The sequence below is a fragment of the Bos javanicus genome, chromosome 21 (assembly GCF_032452875.1).
Source record: "Bos javanicus breed banteng chromosome 21, ARS-OSU_banteng_1.0, whole genome shotgun sequence".
NCBI lineage: Eukaryota > Metazoa > Chordata > Mammalia > Artiodactyla > Bovidae > Bos > Bos javanicus.
Window position 1 is genome coordinate 59,350,794 of NC_083888.1, and position 23,674 is coordinate 59,374,467.

At 49.3% G+C, this 23,674-nt stretch overlaps 1 protein-coding gene across 5 annotated transcripts in view; it reads right to left on the reverse strand.

The window, feature by feature from the left end:
- CLMN (calmin) overlaps positions 1 to 23,674 on the reverse strand; it is a 121,760-nt gene that overhangs the window by 30,065 nt on the left and 68,021 nt on the right. For all 5 annotated transcript variants that reach the window (XM_061395238.1, XM_061395237.1, XM_061395239.1 and 2 more), the window contains exons 2-7: positions 13,754 to 13,815; positions 9,921 to 10,016; positions 7,500 to 7,583; positions 4,739 to 4,831; positions 3,667 to 3,857; positions 1,455 to 1,648 (exon numbers count right to left, since the gene is read on the reverse strand). In XM_061395238.1, the coding sequence (XP_061251222.1) occupies positions 1,455 to 1,648; positions 3,667 to 3,857; positions 4,739 to 4,831; positions 7,500 to 7,583; positions 9,921 to 10,016; positions 13,754 to 13,815 (720 nt within the window). The remainder of the gene's footprint in view (positions 1 to 1,454; positions 1,649 to 3,666; positions 3,858 to 4,738; positions 4,832 to 7,499; positions 7,584 to 9,920; positions 10,017 to 13,753; positions 13,816 to 23,674) is intronic.

The window sequence follows — 23,674 nt, forward strand, 5'->3', positions numbered from 1 at the left end:
AGCTGCATCATTCCACAGATGGGACGTGGCCCTGGAGGAAATAATCTGAGATGCACACTGAACTTTATCTAATAAGATGTCCATTGCAGCATTATATACAAGACTACGGAGAAGGCAACGGCATCCCACTCCAGTACTCTTGCCTGGAAAATCCCAGGGATGCCGGGGGCCTGGTGGGCTGCCGTCTATGGTGTCGCACAGAGTCAGACACGACTGAAGCAACTTAGCAGCATACAAGACCATTCCAAAACAACCTGAACATCTACCAGTGGTAAAGAGTTAAGTACACTTTGGTATGCCCACTAGATGGACCATTATGCAGCCAATAAAAACATAATGAAGACATCCTAGCAGCATGAAAAATATTTACATCACAATTATAATGTTTAGGTTAAAAAAAGGAAGATACACGTTATGTGGTATCCTGGATGGGAGGGGAGTTTGGGGAAGAATGGATACATGTATATGTATGGCTGAGTCCCTTTGCTGTGTGCAGGTGAAACTATCACAGTATTATTTGTTAATTATTTGCTGCTGCTGCTGCTGCTAAGTCGCTTCAGTCATGTCCGACCCTGTGCGACCCCATGGATGGCAGCCCACCAGGCTCCCCCGTCCCTGGGATTCTCCTGGCAAGAACACTGGAGTGGGTTGCCATTTCCTTCTCCAATGCATGAAAGTGGAAAGTGAAAGTGATCTGCGTAGCTACCAACCAAGTTCACAGCCTGAAGCTCCCTGTGCTTCTTTCCATTGCTACCCATTTTGCTGTTTAAGTGTCAAGACGTCTCATATCATTTTGATTTTTTTATGTTCCACCGCTACTACTTTCTTTTGTATTAAACAAGCATTTCTACTTTAAAAAAAAAAAAAAGTTTTTTTAAAAAAAACCTTTATTTTGTACTGGTTAATTATTTGCTAACCAGTACAAAATAAAGGCTTTTTTTAAAAAAACTTTTTTTTTAAGTAGAAATGCTTGTTTAATACAAAAGAAAGTAGTAGAGGTGGGACATAAAAAAATCAAAATGATATGAGACGTCTTGACAATTAAACAGCAAAATGGGTAGCAATGAAAAGAAGCACAGGGGGCTGCAGGCTGTGAACTTGGTTGGTAGCTACGCAGATGTTCACATGTGATTATCACAGAATCACAAAAATGCATGTTTGTTTCATGCATTTTTCTACATGCGTGTTATATTTCACAATAAAAAAAGTTCTAAAAGCCTTAAAAAAAAAAAAAGGAAGGGACAAAGTCATACATACACTGAATGATCCCAATTATGTTAAAAAATTGTATGGAGATATAAGGAAAAACAGTGGGGAAATGATGTCAGTGGCAGGAATATAGGAGATATAAAAATGACTTCGTTGGATGTTTCTGTATTCTCCAGAATTTCCATGTGGACAGAAGGTGTTACAGGTTAAAAATGAGTTATGAGGAAAGAGAGGACCACGGCTACCTTCTGGCTCCAGGAGCCTGGGGATGTGAAGGGCATCGTGAGCGATGCTGAAAGCCTTCTCCAGATTCTCCCGCATGGAGTCTTCCAGCGCCTGCTTCATGTCCACCAGGCTGGGGTCGATGGCCTTGATCACAGCCAGGAAAGCCAGCCCGCTCCGCCAGCTGCCTGCAAAGTCCTGCACCGCCACGCCATACCTGAAGGGAAAGCAGCAGCCGCAGGGCAGGTGGGTAATCAGACTCAGGGATGCCTCGCTGGCCTCCGAGTGGGGCTGGGAGCTGCTGACCTGGCGAGGACACGATGCCCCGGGCCCTGAGTATCAGGACAGCTGCACTGCCCCATCCGTGTTTCCATTTCCGGACAAACCGAACGGGAAGGTTATGTCGCACAAGGAGACATAACAGGAACTTGAGTTCCCCTCCCAGATACATAAATCCTTCATTTAACACATGATTCCTTTTATCAGTGATCTTTGAAGTGTAGCAAACACGGGTGTGTTGTGTCATAAAATAGAGCCAAAAAGTTCATGTTCACACCCCGGCTGCCCCTCTGTGCTTCCAGCGCTGTGGCCTTGGGCAGATCACGTACCTTCTTAGACTCAAACGTATAAAACAGAGCTGTCATGGGGAAGGATTAGGTTGAACCCGCCCCTAGAGTGGCCGTACCACGTGGACCATGTGTGATGTAGGTGCCCCACAGAAGCCACTCAGTAAGTGCTAGCTAATGTCATGATTAGTAGAAATAAAATTACAACTTTAGAAATGACAAGGAGAGGTCATCCTGTATTAATTTCCTTTAGACTCCATCCCTCGAGAGCCCCTCTTCCTGCTGCCAATTTCCCTACTGGGGTCACTGAACGCTCTTAAAAAAAACACAGATATCTTTTTATTTAGATATTTATGGAGAGTCATAAGAAGTTGCAAAAGCAGTACAAAGAGCCCTTGGTACACATCATCTGCTTCCCTCAACACAGGGTCTTGTGTTAGAGGCGAGTGTCATCAGAACCAGACACGGATGTGAGTCCAGGGCTACGAGTCACAGATGAGCCAGGGCTATAAGCCATGTACTAGTGTTTCATCGGTTCACTGTCACAGGTGTGGCAGAAGCGCCAGGACGCTTTGTCTCAAGCACCCATTCCTGTGACCACTGCCACAGCGGTCATACAGACTGTCTCCCCTGAAATACGCTTCCTCTCTATTACAGGCACCCTAACTCCTGGCAATGAGCTCACTTTTGATTTATTTTAAAACAACATTTAATGGTTGTTCACATTAATCAACTCTATCATGTTCAACCCCTTAATCAAAACCCCCAAGATCTAACCTCCCTCCCATCTTTTATTTTTCCTGCCACATTTTATTTCCATATACTGGGAAGATGGGATCTGGTGCTAAGTGCTTATGAAGTGCTGGTACTCTGCTTTCACAGAGTTTATTTCATTTAACCCCAACTATCCCATAAGGGGGCGAGTAGTAAGTCACCATCTTATAGGTGCAGCTTAGAGAGGAAACTGATGTACCATGTCTTCCCAATCTGGCAGGGATTAAACACAAGTCCAAGGATTTGGTTCCAGTTCACCTGTCTCAGTGTTGGGAGGGCCAGACCTGACTCTGATAGGTTGCAGCCTTGATTGCTACTCGCTTTTAAGTAGGTACAGACCCTGAAAGATACCCAGAAGCTTAATAATAAGCGTGCTAAGTTGCTTCAGTCGTGTCCGACTCTTTGTGACCCCATGAACTGTAGCCCACCAGGCTCCTCTGTCTGTGGGATTCTCTATGCATGAATACTGGAGCGGGTTGCCATGCCCTCCTCCAAGGGATCTTCCTGAGCCAGGGATCGAACCGGCATCTCTTATGGTCTTCTCCACTGAAAGGTGGGTTCTTTACCACTAGCACCACCTGGGAAACCCATAATAATAAACATGTCCATGTTACTAGGATCCAAGGACCAACCCCACTTAGTGATTTAAAGTGGTGAAGGCCCCTTGGATTTCTATCCGAATTCTCTCATCAGATTTCTGCAAACCAAACACTGAGCAAATATAGTTTTGTGTGCAGACACAGAAAGGACAGAATTCCCTGTTCTGAGAGTTTACGTGAGGCGCCAGGCATATAATGGACACAGAACTGAATACACGGTGATGCCCCCTTCCTCTGCCCTCCTCCCTCTGCCTGGTAGCAGCGCAAGGTGCTGGGGAGCAGGGCATGGGGCTTACTTCCTCGTTTTCCTCTGCACCCAGGCCAACAGCGTCCTGATGGCTTTCCTCTGGTCTTTCACCGAGATTGCCACGCTCCTCTCTGCGGTGGGTGTGGGTGGGAAGGAGGAGTCTGAGTCTGTGCCCCCCGAGCCAGGTGACAGGCTGGAGGATGGAGAGTTTCTGCTGAGGTTGCCCGTGAGTTCTTTAATCTGGAAGGGAAATGACATTTCAGACCCAGGAGGCAGACCCAGCATGGGCTCTCTTGGACCCCGGCTGGAGGGATCAGCTCACGCAGAACTGATTACTCCTTCCTGAGGGTTGTGTGTCAGTACTCATGATGGCCAGGCTGTTTCGTGTGGCTTGTGCTGCATGCAAGGATGCTTAGCAGGGAGAATCATCTCTTCCTGGAGTCTGTCTAGCTCTGGGCAGAAGCTGCTGCTGAGGGCCTCCTGACCTGGCTCCACCTCTGTGTACATCATTTTTACTCTTGGGAGGGCCATTAAATAGTGAGCCATAATTTTCTCTTTCAAAAGAGGGGGATTTTAGAAGATGAACTATCAGCTTACTCCCTCCTATTCAGGGAAAGAACTTGAGCACAACTCGAAGTAACCCCTTTACACTCGAGCCCCAGACCCTGTCCTTCTTCTATAAAATCTGCATTTTCAGACAAATGCTGAGGGTGTGAAGGCTGCAAGGCCTCCCTGTTACACATGCCTCTTCCTAGAGCTGTCTTTGTAGAGGCTTTCTAGCCATCTCTTATGAACACTTGTCATGTTAGGAGAGTAACTCTACCTAGTTCAATTTTTGGCTGGAAGTATTTCCCTGGCTCTTGGAACCCTTTAGAAGAAAACTACTTTTCCAAGTAAATATTTAACTCTTCAAGTCCCAAGAGAAGAACAGAGCTCACATCACTTTTAGAATCACAGGGACTCAAAATCTTTAGCAACCAAGATTCCTCTGGTTCTTTTCTAGGAAAGAGAAGAGGCAAAAATCTGTCAGAAATGAAATCTCACTGTCTCCTACGATCCGGGCCCCACTCCTGTATTGGCGGAGATGACTGATGTATGTTATGGGAAAGAAGTGATTTTACCTGGAAGAAGAGGATTATGTTCCAAATCAGCCCAAGAACCAAAGAGGGGTTGCCATCTGCTATTTCCGCTGCATCAATGCTAACCAGCTTTACCTGGAGAGAAGCAATGTACGAGCTTAAAGATGGGATCCAAGTAGGTTGCAGCACTTTATTTCCTGATGCCCTTGTGGGCCTGTTTCTCTTTCTCACCTGTGCTGTTTGGTGATGCCACAGGCCACCTCTCGGGGACCCCAACATGCAAAAGTGTACATAAGTGTGTCTCATAAACAGTACACAGTACTTCCCATTATCAGACACTATTCTTAGAGTATTAGCTCTGTTTATTTTCACAACAACCCCACAACACAGAGTCTTTTATTATCTCTGTATTTCAGGTGAAGAAATTCCAGAGAGGTCAATGGAAAGTGCCCAGAACACACAGCTAGTAAGAGAGACATCTTTTTCCAAGAACAGATGGTACATGCCTAGGGTCTGTCTGCATGCTACACTAACACCACCAAACTTCCAGATTTAACATGTCTTTGGACAAACACAGATTACTGACATCAACGATCATGGCCATGATGGCTAAGACACTTCAGTTCAGTTGTTCAATTGTGTCTGACTCTTTGTGACTCCATGGACTGCAGCACACCAGGTTTCGCTGTCCATCACCAACTCCTGGAGTTTGCTCAAACTCATGTCCATTGAGTCAGTGATGCCATCCAACCATCTCATCCTCTGTCATCCCCTTCTCCTCCTGCCTTCAATCTTGCCCAGCATCAGGATCTTTTCCAATGAGTCAGTTCTTCACATCAGGTGGCCCAAGTATTGAAGCTTCAGCTTCAGCATCAGTCCTTTCAATGAATATTCAGGACTGATTTCCTTTAAGATTGACTGGTTTGATCTCCTTGCAGTCCAAGGGACTCTCAAGAGTCTTCTCCAACACCACAGTTCAAAAGCATCAATTCTCTGGCACTCAGCTTTCTTTATGGTCCAACGACAGGGAATTCGGAGTTGGTGATGGACAGGGAAGCCTGGCATGCTGCAGTCCACGGGGTCGCAAAGAGCTGGACACAACGGAGCGACTGAACTGAACTGAACCAATTCACCCATTCAGAGCACACAATTCCATGGTTTTTTAGCGTTACCATAATTTTAGTGCACTTTCATCACCTCAAAAAGAAATCTTGTACCTTTTAACTGTCACCTGTCTAATCTCCCAGTTCCTCTCAACCTTGAGCAAACACTCATCTGTCTTTCGACTCGAGAGATTTCCCCGTGCCGGACGTATCACAGGAATGTTTTAGAAGAAGTGGTCCTTTTGGTCTGGCATCTTTCATAATGTTTTCAAGTTTCATCCACACTGAGGCTTGTATCAACACTCCATTCTTTCTCATGGTGGAATAATATTCCACTGCACAGGAGACCATACTTTATTCATCCCTTTGTCCGTGGATGGGCATCCGGGTTGCTCCCACCTTTGGGCTATTATGAATGATGGTGCTGTGAACTGGGCCGTGCCCTTTGGTCACCACCATCTGAACCGCCTCCTAGGTCGGGTCTTTCCCCACAGTATGGGAAGCAGAGCCCACCTCCCTCTTCAAAAGCCAAAACTGCTTTTCTCTGCACTTGGCAGCCAGGACATGGGCGAGGATGCAGGCTTATCAGCCCAGGCCTTTGAACTTGAATGAGTGACGCTGAGAGTTCTTTCCAGGGGCTGAGGGAGTGGGGGCAGAGGGACAGGGTAGTGGCAGCCATGCCCACGTGGGTCCTTGCATTCAGAGGGGGTGGGGCTCTGCAGTGGTCCTGGCATTTAGCAGTCTTGGGCTCCATCTCTGATTCCCTGGGCTTTGAAGTCATCCTGTGACTTCTTGGCATGCTTTCAATACATTCCTTTGCTGCTTAAATCAGCCCAGATTAGATCCCCTTATGACCCAGGAGCGCCAAACGAATGGCACTTTGTGATGACGTTCTACTGTACATGCCGACGTGTCAGGCGAGCTGAGGGCTTTTCACCCAGAGTAACTGATGAAACTTAATGAAAGGGGAACTTTGGAAATTTTATCTCTCTGGGGCCATTCCCTCCCATATTTGAAGGACATGAAGCAGAGTTCAAAACACACAAAAAAGGCTAATTTAAGTCTGGAAAGTTCTATCAAAGAGGACAGAATTACGTGATTTTCCTCTGGCTCAGTCAGCCCCCTTCTCTTCCTTGCTTCTGCCATAGTCTGAGTGCTAAGAACAAGTTTTACACCCTGACATGCTCACTGTACTCTTTTTAAAATTAGAGGGTAATTGCTTTACCATATCGTGATGGTTTCTGCCATACATCAACCTGAATCCCCCATAGGTATACACATGCTCCCTCCCTCTTGAACCACGCCCCCACCTCCCGCCCCATCCCACCCCTCTAGGAGTCACAGAGCACTGGATTTTCACTGTACTCTTATCCCCCAAAGTGCAAAGGAAAATGTCAACTAAATTCTGAACATCTGAGAGCCACTCAGCATTTCCGCCCTTCCCACGCCCAGACATCCACAGTTTTCGTCCTGATGGAACTGGAGGGGCGGGTGGGCAGGGAATCAGGGACTGCATCCCGCCTGATGGATTAGCTGTATCTCAACTGATGGAGCTCCTTTAACATTTCAACTTGTTCCATCTGACTGTCTTAGCAGGGACCCCTTTGCCCGCGTCTCTTGTGACCAGCACTAGACTTCAAATCATGTCTTTTTTTGTCTCAGGGAAGACTCTGTGAACAAGACGTGTTTCAGATACTTACATTGCTATCTTCCAAAAACTTAAGTGCTTTCGCTATGTTGTTTAACCGAAAAATACGATGGGATGAGGATTTGTACTCGTGCAACTGTAACACAAAACAGAACAACACAAGCAGTTAAGCCCAGACAGGCACTCGGGTCCCAGCGGTGCCATTGGACGCACTTGCCTTTTTCTTTACCTTTTCCACATGAATCTCAAGAGAAGGACGGGGCTCACAGCAGAGCCTGCATGGACCACATCCAAACCCATGCACGGGGCCCTGGGACACACCACCGTAGTCTCAGGGGTCCCCAAGGGTCGCCTTATTTATGGTTTCTGGGACCAAACTCACTTGAGTTGGTGAGGGAGGGGAACCCGGGGGTTAAACAGGGGGCAGATTTGTCAAATTTCCCTCTCTGACCCAGCTCCTGGCTTTTGATAGCCTTCCCTCCCCCAGAGACCATCGGTGACATGCTCTCCTCTCTATGCTGATGCTGTTTGTCAAGGCAGAGAGCACCAGCCGGGAGCGTCACCCGCAGCTGCTAAATCATCCGGCAAACCCTCCCTGGCGGCCACAGATGTTTCTGTTTTCTGGCCAAGGGCTTGGTGGACATGTGTCCCATGTCAGATAGACAGAGGGAGAGAGAGATGGAGACAGAGAGAGAAATACAGAGAGACAGAGACACCAAGAAAGAGATGGACACAGAGAAACCCAAAGAGGAAGAGAGAAAGGAGCTAGCAGAAGCAAAAACTCTGACAATGCTCGTTGCACACGCTAGGAGCACCAGCAGAGGAAACTCATCCTGAAACGGAAGCCCACCCCTGCCCCTTTGGGTGAGTGCGTCACACTAACAGGAAAGCCAGTGGGTATCCCTTGCACACGGTATGAACTGCCAGGTGATCTCACCGGTGAGGTCTTGGCTATTCTCGGCTGGGCTCCCGGATCAAACACTCCCAGCACAGCCTCCCTTCCCACCGAGGCTATAACGGCTCCCAGTCAGTGCCCAGGCAACAAAGTGGGAGCCTGGGCTGCTGGCAACACAGACTCAGGGACTAGAATATGCTTTTTCAGGAAGCCTTTTGAGGACTATGCTGCCAGCCCACAGTGACATCTGTCAAGAAACCAAGTACTCTTTCTACCACAGTGGGTCTGCCCTTCATGAGAATTCATTCATGTCACTTGCTACAGCCCCCTTGGGGGTGGCTACTGGGAAAAGAAAGGCAAGAAAGAGGTGAGGGGTTGCGTAAGACTCCAGCTGCCTTAGAGCTGAGCACTGAAGTCGGAGCTCTTGACTTTAAACCCAGAGTTAAGAGCAAACCCAGAGAGGTCTGCATGGGCTGAGCCATGGTTTGGTAGCGCTGGGGCCCTACAGAGACACCTTCATATCAGCCCCACTGGGTCACGTAGGCCAATCAAACACTGGACTCTAGAGCCCGTTTCCCAAGATGACACCTCTGGTACTCTAGCCAGATCATTGGACAACCACCTCCCCCCAACAAGGAATATCTGGCAGTGCCTGGGGACATTTTTGGCTGTCACACCGGCACTGGTATCCAGTGGATAGAGAGCAAGGATGCTGTCACACATCCGGCAATGACCAGGTCAGCCAAGGCAGGGGACACAGGTTCAATCCCTGGTCCGGGAGGATTCCACATGCCTCGGAGCAACTAAGTCCATGTCCCACAGCCACTGTGCCCATGCCCTAGAACCCATGAGCTGGAACTACTGAAGCCCATGTGCCCTACAGCCTGTGCTCCACAGTAAAAGAAGCCACCGCAATCAGAAGCCTGAGCACCGCAACTAGAGAAAGCTTGCGTGCAGCAACGAGGACTCAGTGCAGTCAACTAAATAAATGAATAAAAAATAAAACAAAACGAAACGCCAATGGTGCCAAAGCTGTTAACACTGCACGGTGAATCGAGGCGAGAGGACTGACTTGCACACATCAGACAAGGCAACGTGGAGCGCTTTGGCAAAGATCCAAATTGGAATGAACCTCAAGACCAGCTGGTTCAATTCAGTTTCAGCCATATTCACAAGAAGGTTCTAGAATTCTGTGTATCAGCTTTAGTCGCGGGGTGAATTTATAGAATCTGGTTGATAAGATGTCTTGCTCATCCGTATTCCTGAATCTTAGCTCTCATTCTCATTAACTGAATGGCTGGCCAGCTAAACACTCTTGATGCAGTTAAAATCTTCAGCTTTGGACTCACAGAAAACATGGGACGTTTATTTACTTGCTAAGGTATATTTGCTTAGTTATACGTTATTCTATCAGTCTTAGTTACTGAAAAAGGAAGGTTGCCCTCCCAAGTTTTCCGTCATAGGAACTTATGGATGGCCAGATACATGTACAGACATAGAGAACTGTATGGAAAAGAACTACAGGCAGTGTTTTCCTTTAATTTTTACCTCTTCCCAACCCTTCTGGAACATACGTACCAGATTCCTCCCAGACAGGACTTCTAACAAAGCCATTAGGATTTTGCCATCTTGTATATCGATGAATAAATCTTTAACTTCTAGAGGTGGGTTGCACTGCGGAAGAGGGGAAAAGAAAGTAGCCGATCAGTGATCTGGAGAAAAAAACCTACAACATCCAGCGCTGCCTACGGGCATCCGAGGAGGGAGTAACCCTCTCTCCCCGGAGATGGCGCTACATAGGCGGGGGTTGTGCTGGGGAGCCCCCAGGGAGGCTCCGGGTGGAAAAAGCCAGAAGCCCACTGCTTTCCTTTCTGGCCTGGGCAGATCTGAGGGACACCATGTCCTGTCCACCCAGAGCTCGGCTAGGTATGCCCTGGAGTCCGTGGGGCCAGCAGGAACCTGTTGGTCAGCTGTCCCAGCACAGGGCTATGCACACCATGCTCCCTGAACCCTAGGCTTCAGCACAGCAGCTTCAGGGACCCCTACTTGGGGAGGCAGTTCCAAAAGGAGACTAACCCACTACATTTCTCTGCCATCAGCTCTTATTGGCTTTTATTTAGAGTTCTAGGTAAGAACTCTATGCTTACAGAAAGGCTTCTGTTGACTAAACAAACTTGATAAAAATTTTAATGCAGGATGGTTAGGACTTACTGAATCTTGGGGGCAAAGGGCCAGGAACCTGCATTTTTAATTACCACCTCCGTCCCGCCCCACTAGCATGAATGGAGCTCCCCTGGTGGCTTAGTGGTAAAGAATCCACCTGCAATGCAAGAGACGCAGGTTCAATCCCCAGGTTGGGAAGATCCCTGGAGGAGGAAATGGCAACCCACTCCAGTATTCTTGCCTGGGAAATCCCATGGACAGAGGAGTCTGGTGGGCATCAGTCCACGGGGTCATGGAGTGTTGGACACAACTTAGCAACTAAACAACAGCAACTCTGTTTACTTTTTGGTACTGGAATCTTTGGAAGCATTATAACATTTCAGCTGGGTACTCACTCTCTCTGCTTTTGGGTACAAGGAAGGGGGTGGTTCCCACTGGAGACAGGATTAATGGGGTGGGGGCAGGGGGTGGCTGCTGTCACCAGCCAGAGAGCCAGGGAACTCTCGGAGCTGTGGCCCGGGCACCCTTTCCTCGGGGAACTCCCACCCTGTGAAAGCCTCGGAGGGCCTGTGTTTTCTTTTTCTATTCAGGAAGGTGGCATTTCCTGGCCTCTTATGCGAGCCCCCCACCCACACCTCTAGGTAGTCAAAACAGGGGAATTCTACCCACAGGTGCACAGAAGAGGGTTCTGCTTCAAGGGCAAGAGTGACTTTGAACCCAGAGGCATATTATTTCTTTGCAAACTCCCCGCTGCTCCTCAGGAACATTCCACACGGAGCACGAGGGCATCAGGTTACCAAGACTCATAGGGGAACGTTATTCCTGCTAACGCGGGGCAGAAACGGCACAGGACGTGAACAAAAACAGCCCCTGATAGATGGACTCACAGCATTTCCAGTTACCAGCCCCAACCGTGGCCGAGCCATGCCTTGGAGCTGAACCAGGAGGGTCATTCCCACTGACTGTCTGTAAGAGCCCCCAGCCCGGGAGCGGCAAGCGGGGCCTTGGCCGGCAGCCATCCGCGTGATGGCAGGAGGAGAAATTGAACCCACTCCAGTGAAAACACTCCTCGGGGTTCCAGACGTTCCGTGGGCTTCATGAGATTGGTATGGCCAAGTAAACAGCACCCCCAGGGGTTTCTTCATGATCTAACTCCTTCGGTAAATTAAGGATTTTTTCCAGAAGCCAGAGAGTCCGTAAATATTTCTGACAGCCTTCAAATTGCAGCTAAGCCCACTTCCCCAAGGAGTTTCTCGGTTTCCTTTACATGAAAGGTTGTTCTTGAAAGTCTCAAGGTTGGAAACACGGCTGTGAATTTTGCCCTGTGTGTTAGGCATCAGTTTCAAGTACTGTCTGATTTATCTTCAGAGTGGGTGCTGCCCACCTGCCCTGAAACAGGGGCAGAAGCGTGGCCGGAGAGAAAATTCTGGATGTGATCGAGGCTAACAGAGATTTGTTTGGGGGTTGAGTTGGTGCATGAGCATTTGCTCTATTACCCTCCATGCTTTTCTGTATTTATTTTTTTAATTTATAAAAGGGAAGAAAGAAAGAAATACGTCCTGGCTAAGCTCCGTCCACCAGGAGGAATTTCCAGTTACCCTGACACACATCAGGCATTAATTTAGGAGTTCGGGGAACTCAAGTTTTGGGAACAGTTTTCCTTTTTTTCCAAAAATAACACTTCACTTTATGAGCGCTGCCGAAAATGCACCAATAGTCAAAACAACGGGCAAATGATTTACAATGCTTCATCCGTGATGTAGAGAGTTTTCGCCCTGGAGATTTGAGAAACCTCCTGGGCTGAGTGGAGCCCATTCTACAGGTGGGGAGCAGAAGTGTGGGTGGTCAGGCAGCTACTGGGGAAATATTATAGGCCTAAAGCTCACACTGCGTGAATTAGAATGTCAGTCCAGAGCACCACTTCCTAAAACGCCACATTTATTTTCTCTGCTTTCTAATCATTTTAGTGATTTTCCTCTATGAACCTTTCTTTGGGGCAAACTCTTAAGGGCAATCAATATTACTCCTGTGCCTTTAAAGAGGAGAAAAAAGAAGAAATGTCACTGAAGAGGAATCCTTGAGTACCACCACCAGCTTTGAAACACAGGAGACTACTGGTTGGGTTTATTGGGAGAACCAGATCGTGGAATTTAAGATGCGAAGTGAGTAAAATGAATCCGCATAAATCAGCTTTCTTGTAAAAGAAAAAGAATCCCTCCTTCCCCAGCGCTGGGAAAATTTAGAATGTTCTCCCCCCGGAGGCTAAGCTCGTGGTGAGGAGGGTTTGGATTTCTATGCCTCTGAAGGGTTCATTTATCCATCCTGCCCCTCCTCCGCTGCCCATCCTTCTGTCTGGTTCAGACGCTTTTGTTTTAGGGTTTGTGTGCCTGAGAGGCTGGCAAACAAAATGCAGTTGGACCCCGCTTGGCCAGAGAATGTTAGCTAAAAAAATGGGGGTTGCCCAGGAAGAAGAGGGGCTACCAAACTGAATATCCAAGGGAAGCCAAAGGAAGAGCTTTCGTCTCCGAGAGTTGTGGGATTACAGGGATGCAATTCAATGTCTCCAGGCTTCTGGAACACCATGGGGGTGGGAGGTGAGGAAGGCTGTCTTGAGGATTAGAGGAGTTGAGTGCCCGATGCACCAAAACGAGCAGATGACACTGTCGATCATGTTGAACCTTATGTGAGGAACCAGGCTATCTGGCTTGGTTAAAAACTGTAAGGAGTTCTTGCTTAAATCAACCCAAATACCTATAGATGGGTCTTAATGAGAGCCTCCCCGACCTCTCCAGACTAGAAGTCAAGATCCCCCTCAATCCCATGTTTGGGTTATTCAACAATGAATGCTTCCTGACTTCTGCTCATCAATTCCCATTTAAAGATGGACCCTCTCCTTCCCCAGCTAGGCTGATAGCCTCACAAGGCCAGAACCTCATGTCTTACATGTCCTTGTGTTCCAAGTGTGCATGCGTGCATGCTAAGTTGCTTCAGTCATGTCTGATTCTTTGTGACCCTATTCACTGTAGCCTGCCAGGCTCTACCAGGCTTCTCTGTCCAAGGGATTGTTCCCAGCACTGAACTTGATTCTCGGCAATGAGAATGCACTCAACAAACGTTTAAATGAATGACTGAAAAACACCAACACAACGAGAACACAGAGCATCCCCCTTCCCTCCTCACTGCTCTGCGGAACTGTGCACCCAGTTATGGAGGCATCGATCACTTAACAACCCAAGCGCCTTGCTTACCTTCTCCAGATGGAGATTTATCCATCGAGTAAAAGTCCGCTTCTGCACATTCTCCCTCTCAACTGCAAATAAAAAGATGTCATTAGCTGGGTGAAAAGAAATACGTGCAAAATCCTGCCCTCCTCTTCCCGAGGGGGAGAGTCTACGGAATCTCTGCAGGATGGAGAGCCCGGAAGTCCCATAGGCATGGAAACCTTCCCGGAATGCAGTTGGCAAGGCGTTGGCAGCACCTAGAATCCATTTTCTCCAGCCCAACCCCGAGCACCTTGAACAGATTAAAAACACCCACAAATTCAGAGACATGGAACAAATGATCGGCACAAGCTAACATGATCCCTGGGGTGTTTGACTCTCCAGCACAAGCGCTGGTGGGAAGATATAAATTTAAAGCACCGGCTGATGGTGCCCCACACCTTCTAGGCGGCAGAAATGGGTTAGAAGAGCTGGGATGGAGGAGAGGAGGGGAGGTCAGGGACTAGGAACTGGGAGGGGGCTCGGCAATGTGTGGCAGAAAGAATTTGACAGTCCTGGCTTGGACTCTCAGCCTGATCACCTCCAGCTTTGTGTTCTTGGGCCAGTCACCTGTCCCCATATCTGATCTGCCCCCTGAAGATAAGGCCAGCTTGCCACCAGGCTGCCCTGAGACTGACCTGTGACCCTTCAGGTGAAGCTCCACACAGTTCCTGGCACATTGGCTGTTCCTTTTTTTTCCTCTTTGCAGCTATTATTTTTAGAGCCAGGGAATATTTTGCACCCTCCCCTCTCCACTCCTGGGGCAGGGGAGTTCTGTGCAGCCCCAGTGAGGTGCGAGGGCACCAACTAGAAACAGATCTCTCCTCCCGGGGGAAAGCATTCCCCCACTCCCCAAATAGGTTTCAAGGAAAGATCTTTCCTTTTCAAGGGTTATTACCATCTGTCAGCCCAGAACTAATTATGTCCTGGACACTTTGTTTCCAATAATCTTTAAATCTGACACCATCACCTTGCAAAGTAGAAATGGATATCTTAGAGATAAACAGGATGGGGCTCAGAGAAGTACTCTGACTTGCCTTGGGCATCAGTTGGAGAGAGACAGAGCCAAGCATCTGTCTATCCACCCCTCATCAGCCAGCACCCTAGAATTGGAAGACTTGGGTTTGAATTCCAACCCTTCCAAAAACTACAAAAAGGCATCTGCAGTGGTGATGATGACGATTGTAAAAAATATCTACTGCGCACTTGCTACATGGCAGGTACCCAACTATGCACTTTACACAGATTCACTGACTTAATCCTTCCTACAACCCTTTCAGGGAGGGACTATTATACCTTCAAGGTGGGAAAACCTGGGCACTTGCCCAGCATCACGCAGTAAGTAAGGGTATTGCTCCTATTTTACAGATGAAGAAACCAAGGATCAGAGAACGAATAGGCCACAAAATTGGGACTTGGAACTAGAGTCGGTGCTTCTCCCCTTCTCTCTCAGGTTCTGTGGCATCAGCCAGCTTGATGCCCCAGGACCTGGAGGAAGTTTCTGTGACCAGCAGTGGTACCTGTGCCTTAGTCTGGGTCTGGGAGCCCCGTGGACCATGGCAGCAGCCCCCGCTGCTGAAGCTGCTACGTCTCTCAGGAAGCTTCCTGGAAACGTCGGAGCCAGATGACTCCTAAATTACTAAGTTCTGGATTTCAACATATTGGAAGAACATATCACATATGCTTAAAACCATTTCACATTTCTTTAGCAATAAGAAAATGAGAGGCAATTTATCTCCTGGCGGAGAAAAAAAAAAAGGCTACGGTTTTCTCTAACGACTGTGGTTCTTTTTTTCCTCCCAGCCTCATTATTAGGTAGATAGTGGTGCCCATAAATCAAATTTTAATATTGTGCCTTTCAATCTTTTTAACTGAAGAGCCAGCAGACAGTAATTATACACATAACTGCTTCTCTCCCATGTTCCTTCTTTTCTGTAAGGGAAGGTCACTGGCTAACAGGCATCAGGTTGAAAGATGTCCTTCCGGCAAACTGTGTTTTGTGGGTGGAGAGAGGAGGGAGAAAGGAAAAGAAGCTGATGGCAATGAGGCAGGAAGGGCCATGAGTTACAGAGTCTCAGAACTTTCCAGAATACGGGAGAGCTTTCTGCCGCTGCAGGTTTTCCCATAGTGTGGGTCTCCCATAGTTTTGTGTCTGTCTCGCTGTAGATGAACATGGGCAGTTTCCGGTTTTTCACTGTATGGAGCAGGGCTGTAGCCAGCACTGGGCACAAGCACCCTGGTACGTGAGTCTCTGTGCACAAACGTGTGAATATATTCCTTATGCTTGACGACTCCAAGTGGAGCTGCTGTGTCTTAGTAGTAGGCACATTTAAAAATTTAATAGCTACTTCCAAATGGCCCTCCCAAAAGGCTGCCCCAGTTTATACCTTCACCCCCACCTGTCTTTAAACAAGTTTATGGGGACTGTAAAGTATTTACACACACATTCAAACACTCAGGCTGGTTTCTCCATATGGCTTCAGAGAGAGCAAAGTCTGTCTCCTGAAACAGAAGTGCATTCAGTGAAAGCCTAAGAGAACCAGGCGTAGGCTGTTAGTTTAACTGCGCGGAAGGGTGCAAATGAGGAAGTGGGTGTCTGTTAGTCTATATATATGGCTCATCATTCTGCCCGCCCACCCACCTATCTGTCCATCCATTCACCCATCCACCCATCAGTTGGTCTGTCCGTCCATCCCTCCACCCACCCACCCACCAGGCCAGCCAGCCAGCCATCCACTCATCCATCTATTCATCCAGCCAGCCAGCCTCCCAGCTGATACTTATTCAGTGATTACTACTTGCTGGGAACCATGCCCAACCCTGTGGGCAAAATCACAGATGAAGAATTAAGCATTCATGGAATCTGCACTCCAAGAATTACAGCCAAGGAGGAGAGAAAACATGGGTGCCGCAAGGCACATAAGCAAGGAAAAATGAATTAGAAATTTCACGGGCTGACGGGTTTGGAGGAGGTAATTTCAGACTCCTTGGGGGACTCCTCTGGGGGCCCTAAGAGGATCCCCCATAGAACTGGGACACGGAGGGGATCCCGAAAGGCAAAGACAGCATTTTAGCCCCACCCCGATCCACAGCCAACCTCTGGGTGGCTTCACTCCGGTTCCAGCCAAGGCCGGTGGGGATGCGGGCACAACTCATCTTTCAGAGCAAAGTGGAGTCACAGGACAGCACCGTGGTGACAGAAGACACCAGGGGACCAAGAAACGCAGTCGCAAATAGCAAACGGTCCCGACACGAAACAGGGTACGGAGACCATATTTTCTGTACCTGAAACCAAGACACGCCACTCGGTACACAGGAGACGGAGTGCGAGAACTGAGCCTGCCCCAGAAGGCCCACCTGAGAGCCACACGCCCTCAGACCATTCGCTGTGTGACCTTGGGCAAGGTCAGAACTTTCCGAGCACCTCTGTCTCAGCGTCACCTCTGCAGGATGGGGGCAACCGTGCCTCCCTCACAGGGACGCCCTGAAGACCAAATAGGGTCTGCCTGCAGGGCGCCCCCAGCAGCTGTTCCAGAAGGGCCGTGGCCCTCCCCCCACCGCATGCCCTCAAGGTATTGCGTCTGGTGTCTGGACACAGAGGTCTGACGCCCTTTCAGGGCCTTCTCCATTTCCAAGTACCCACCCCCATCCCATAGGCTTTTTCTCCTTCTGGCTTGCCAAGACTCTATAAACTTTATATAGTTTCCATAAATCCAACGGCCCCTTTTTTCCACGGCACCTATCACGTTGTAAAGGTGTAGGAAACCATTTCTCAAGAAGGGTCTGGCCTTCTCGAGGAGCGTTTGTGGGGCCCCGTGTGGGTTTACTGGACAGCAACAGAGTCGTAACAGCGCTGTAAAATCACCATCTCGGTTCTGCCTGGCCGGCCAGGGTGCCCGTACGCAGAGCAGGGCGGAGGGGCAAGGTGGGGATCCAGAGACAGGGACAGGAGGGGCGGCTCAGCCTTCTCTCTCAAGCCCACCGTCCAAAATTCCCGGGCATGACTTTGGCCCCAGCTTTGCCAAGAACGGGCCATTTGAAAACAGGAGGTGTGACATTCCTTCCTTCTCGATGGCAGGCTCAGGAGTTGGACGCCATAGAAAGAGGGATGCAGGCTCTGGGAATTAAAACGGACTCATTCACACTTGTGGCCTTCTTGCCATAGGTCCACATTTCCCCCAAGTCTACTTCCCACACAGTAAATATTTCCTCTATAATAGTCTGCTCTTCCCTGCCCATGGGAAAGACCTGATGACTTTATCTGTTGAGGAAAATTATATGCCCATTATATAAAAAAAATTAAAACAATATAGGAAAGCACAGAGAAATAGATCTCAAACCTCTTGAAATCTCATTACACCCAGGGATCACCACTATGAACTTTTTAATGACCATTCTCTTAGAACTACACACACACACATGCTCAGTTAATCCATGTGGGTGCTCTTGTACACAATTGCAACGTGATCACCTAAAGACTCAGTATTTGTCAAAGCACGGCTCAGGGATCCCTAATATCAAGAGCTTCTGATATCAAGAGCATGTGAGAGTCAACGTGCTAATCTCTGGGCCTGAGCCAAGACCTACTGGGTCACACTCTCTGGGACTGGGGCCTGGGCATCTGAATTGAATCAGCTTGGGGGTGATGACAGGACACAGCTGGAGAAGTGGGGCCTCCTGGGAAGAGACAAGTGACACAATTCCTTGATCATCTTGGGGCAGAGTAGAGACAGCAATGGGACATTTCCTGTGGAGGAGAAGGAGCTGGCGTTCTGGAGCCAGGCCCACGGGCACCACCCCAGACTCTGAGATGGAGACATGTATAAGGGCTCGCGGGCTGGCCCTGATCGTTAAGTGCAATAAAGTTTACAAGAGCAGCAGCAACGAGAGTCCTTTCCTGCTTTGTCAAAAATGCTCTTCCTGATGACGCTTTAAGTCGCTAATTTCATACAGCTGCTCTGATACGCCTGAGAGATGAACTGGAGCTCACCTAGGAGGGCCGCAGACCGGAATCCCACAGGGGAGGCTGATCCTTTGACGCCCATCCCGAGGGGGCGGCTGGAGGCCTTGTTTCCAGCTTCAGGAGCGCTGCCCGGGCGGGAGGAGGGAGGCGGCTGGGATGGACGAGCTGTGGCCGCATCTCCAGGAGCTCAAAGCCCTCGCCCAGGGCCGGGCACAGCACATGTGCTGAACAAATGCAGCTATGGGTGTTACTGCTCACCTCTGACAAACTGCTGAACTCTTCCGAAGTTGAGTTTCTTTTCTGTACAATAGAAACTATGCCACCACCACTCCCCTTACCCTGACCAAACAAAATGATGATGCGAGTGTGTGTGTGTGTGTGTGTGTGTGTGTGCTGGGAACACAGAGGAGTCCAGTGGACACATACGCGCACCCCACAGGCAGCTTTCTACAGAGATGGAGAGTGGCTGCCCTTGTGATGGGTGGCGGCCCTCTGTCCCCAGAGTGGGAAGGTCACTGAGGGCCCCACTCACCCCTCTCTGTCCAGCAGGCTGGGGCAGGTAAGGTGGCTAGAGGCCCTGAGCTTTTCAAGCTTACTCCTGTTGGATTGGAGGCCAGTGGGCAGGACCCTGGCATGCATCCATTGGCCCCCATACCCCAGGCCTTGTTTGCTACAAAGCCCAGGTCTGTCCAGAGGGCCATCTCAGCTCCAGGGGAAGTCACAGCCCCACTGGTGACAGTCTCGAGGGGTTCCTCCGATAGCAGACGGGTCCAGAAACCTCTTGTCCAACCTCAAATAAGTGACATCCTAAGACACTTTCATTCACTATCCCGTTTTGGTCTGAGCTGACTTTCTCCACTGGGTGGGAAACCCACTCTCCTTGCCAAATATCCTTCTTTTTCTCCATGGCTCAGACCCCTTCTCATTCTAAGGAACCATCCCTGCCCACCCCCACGCCCCCACCACCACCTTGGCTCCCTTCAGTTGTGCCAATTCTCTCCATCAGCTGGGGATCTTAAACCTGGAATTCAGACACATCCCTCTCTCTCAGCTGGACTGCCACCAGACTACACAAGGGCACCCGCTGCCCCACGGACAGCACACAGAGAAGGCAGCTCTCGGGGGCCGCGGCCTGCCCCCCTGCCCAGCAAGGACCCCCGGGAGCCCCCGGCCGCCCCTACAAGGGACGCCCCCCCCCCACCAACTGTGGTTTCGCTCCTTCCCCTGTCTTTCAACACCTCCCAGAAACACAACCTCATTACATGGCCCCATGCTGGTTCACTTGAGAAATAAAACTCAGAAACAAATTAAACAGCAATTTCTTTTTAAACAGCAGAGGGGCCAGGCTTCAGGAATACCAGGCCAGCAGCCTTCGGTTCTGACTCCTGGGGGCCACGTCCCCCATCGGCTCTGGCGGTGGTAAAGCCGAGGCCTCCACGTGGTTTGCCCCGCCAGCGGTGACTTTGCATTTAATTTCCTTTGTTTTTCCTCCCTCAGTGTTTGCTCTGACCCAGGTCCCTTTTATCGAGACTTTGGTAATAAAATGCAAAACCCTCCTTGGGACCACAGGCCGAGGAAGCCTGCAACTCCTACCAAAAGTATGCAGAGGGTGGCCGGCTGAGTGGGTGGGGGCCCCCTCACTGTCTCTCTGGCTCCTCCATTGCCTTTGTCCCTGGGGGCAGCCAGGGGTGCTCCGATGGGCATCGGGGCCAAGAGCAACTCCCGGCTCCAGCTGGCGCAAACTGGTGGTCTCCCCAGTTTGCGCCCGGAGAGACTCCCAATAAAACTGCCAAGCTCATTCGAACCAGGGACTTAAATCCAATTCTCTCACGGGTCCCAGAGGCCACCAATTAACATACCACGTCCTGCCCTGCCATGCCCCTGCTTCTCAGCTGCTCTAAAACACACAACCCAGGGCTCCAAAGAGCTAGTCCCAATTACACACCAAATTAGGTTTTAAGCTATATGTGTGTGTGTATATATATATATATATACAGGACTGGTGCCTGTAACTGAAATAAAAAAAAACTAAACCCACTCTAGCTTTTTCTGTGAGTGACTCTGTCTAACCTCAGGGCTCAACCTTGGTCCACCTTGATTTACGATAGATGACGACAGCCCATCATAAAAACCAAGCTTGGGAAAAAGGATTTTAACACCCACCCAGATGGGCAGACCAGGTGACACGACCAAGCCAGGCAGACTGCCCGGACGCATCCAGCTGAAACGGAGACGTAGGTTTAAGTGGTATCCGACACCTTAGATTGTTTACATACTACACACCTATCCAGGAAGCAAAAGGGTTGATGCTTACACCCAACCATGGAAAATAAGAATGCAGACCCCATCCTCACGGGCTTCCTTTGCCAGAGGCCACAAAGAAAGCTGGAGAGAGAGAGGGGGGAAGAGGTTAAGGAAGGGAAGAAAGAGGGAACCATATTCTTTTCCCATTCTACAGAGATGGTGATTCCTGGGGACCTGAACTCGCCCCTGTGGTCTGCAGCCTCTTCCAAGTACAGTGAGACACTCTGCATCCATTACTGAATTCTCACAGCAACCTTGACAGGCAAGTAATGGTGCTTTCGGTGTAGATGGGGAAACTGAGTCTCGGAAGGGGAAATGACCTGCCTCACATCTTGAGGGCACAGCTGAGGAAGATGCTAGCCTGGTGGCACGAGCCAGCACCCTCTCTATGGCACCTCTCTGGGCTGGCGGATCCCCTTCCAAGCAAACATCTTGTTGAAGAATCTTCGGGAAGAATCTGTTTCACACCCGGGTGAGCTCCACAGCAGAATACAGGCTGACCTGGTGCTTTGCTCCCAAACTGAGTTTAATGGGCTCAGTGGCAAAGAAACAGCCTGCAATGCAGGAGCCGCATGAGACTTGGGTTTGATCCCTGGAAGATCCCCTGGAGGAGGGCATGGCAACCCACTCCAGTATTCTTGCCTGGAAAATCCCATGGACAGAGAAGCCTGCTGGGCTACAGTCCATAGGGTTGCAAAGAGTCAGACATGATTGAAACAACTTAGCAATAAGAATTAGCTTAACCTCTTGGGTTCAGCTATTTTTAAAAAAAAGGAGACTGAAATACTCTTACACACGACCTTGATGTGTATTTTGAAGCACACCTGTCTTTAATAAAGCCCCACACTCACCCTTCAAATGCCAATGTTTTTATGTCCATGCAAAGGCCAATCATAAAGCCCCACACTCACCCTTCAAATGCCAATGTTTTTATGTCCATGCAAAGTCCAATCATCTGAACTGGCCTCTAGAATTCAGGGTGATGCTCTAGAATTAGGGTGACCAGATATCTTGGTTTGCCCTGGACTGAGGGAGATCCGGAGACCCAGGATCAACAGCACTAAGACTGGGGAAGTCCAAGGCAAACCAGGAGGAGGGGGTCCTTCCAGGCAGTAGACATGGTGTATTTGGACAGCAGGGCGGGAGGGACAGCTGCTGGGAGGGGCAGAAGGCCTTGGGAGCCACACGGGAGGCAGAGACAGTGGAACACAAGGCAATTAATATTTGCTTTAAGTGCCAGGGACAGGGGCTTCCCTGGTGGCACAGTGCATAAGAATCCACTTGCCAGTGCATGGGACATGGCTTCAGTCCCTGGTTGGGAAAGATCCCACATGCACCGGAGCAACTACGCCTGTACTCCACTGTGGAGTATAGGGACTGTGGGGGAGGAAACAGCAGCCCACCCCAGTACTCTTGCCTAGACAGTCCTGTGGACGGAGGAACCTGGTGGGCTGCTGTCCATAGCGTTGCAGAGAGCTGGATACTACTGAAGCGACTTAGCATGCAGGCATGCATTGGAGGAGGAAATGGCAACCCACTCCAGTGTTCTTGCCTGGAGAATCCCAGGGACAGAGGAGCCTGGTGGGCTGCCGTCTATAGGGTCGCACAGAGTCGGACACGACTGAAGCGACTTAGCAGCAGCAGCCACAACCATATTCCATAATTCAACCTGTGCTCTAGAGCCTGGGAGCCACAACTCTGGAGCCCATGTGTCACAACTACTGAAGCCCACGTGCCCTGGAGCCTACGTTCTGCAGCAAGAGAAACCACTGCATGGAGAAGCCTGTGCACTGCAACTAGAGAAAAGCCCAGCACTGCCAAAAAAAAATGCCAGGGACGGAACAAACCCTGAAACTCCCATTTACAACTTCACCTGCCAATGAAAACTGATACTGGCCTGAATTTAAATTCCTACCATGAGCAGAAGAGGTAACATTGGAAATGACAGTAGAGAAAGACAAGAGGTGTCAACTTCTCCCGGAGCGGGAAGTGTCCCCAACACTTCACGTTAATTATTAGCCTGAGAGTCGAGAGGCTGCCAAGGTGACAAATATGAATGCTTCACACACCACGGGCTCCTTTTTGAAATGCATGTGCTTGAAAACAGACAAAAGTTATCTACATATACAAACCATCTAAAGAGTGCATGCTTGAGTATGTATACACACATACATACCTCAAGGTAATTTGGATCACCCTCAACCTTCTTCAGGGACTTTTAGTTCCCAGGGTCACTGGAGGAATTTTGGTATTACATGGTCTCCCTTATGCCACAGCCATGATGGTCCAGGGCTCCAGGACTGCACTCTGACACTGAGGTCAAGGTCAGATCATTGCCACTGGGTAGAAACCCTGTGGAGTGGCAAATTCCAGTTCTGTAATCTGACAAACGGCTTCCCTGGTGGCTTGGACAGTAAAGAATCTGCCTGCAATGCAAGAGACCCAGATTCAATTCCTGAGTCAGGAAGATTCCCTGGAGAAGGGAATGGCAGCCCACTCCAGTATTCTTGCCTGGGAAATCCCATGGACAGAGGAGCCTGGCAGGCCATAGTCCATGAGGTTGCAAAGAGTCAGACACAACTGAGCAACTAACATTTTCCCTTTCACTAATCTTACAAAACCCCACTGAGACTAGACTCCTG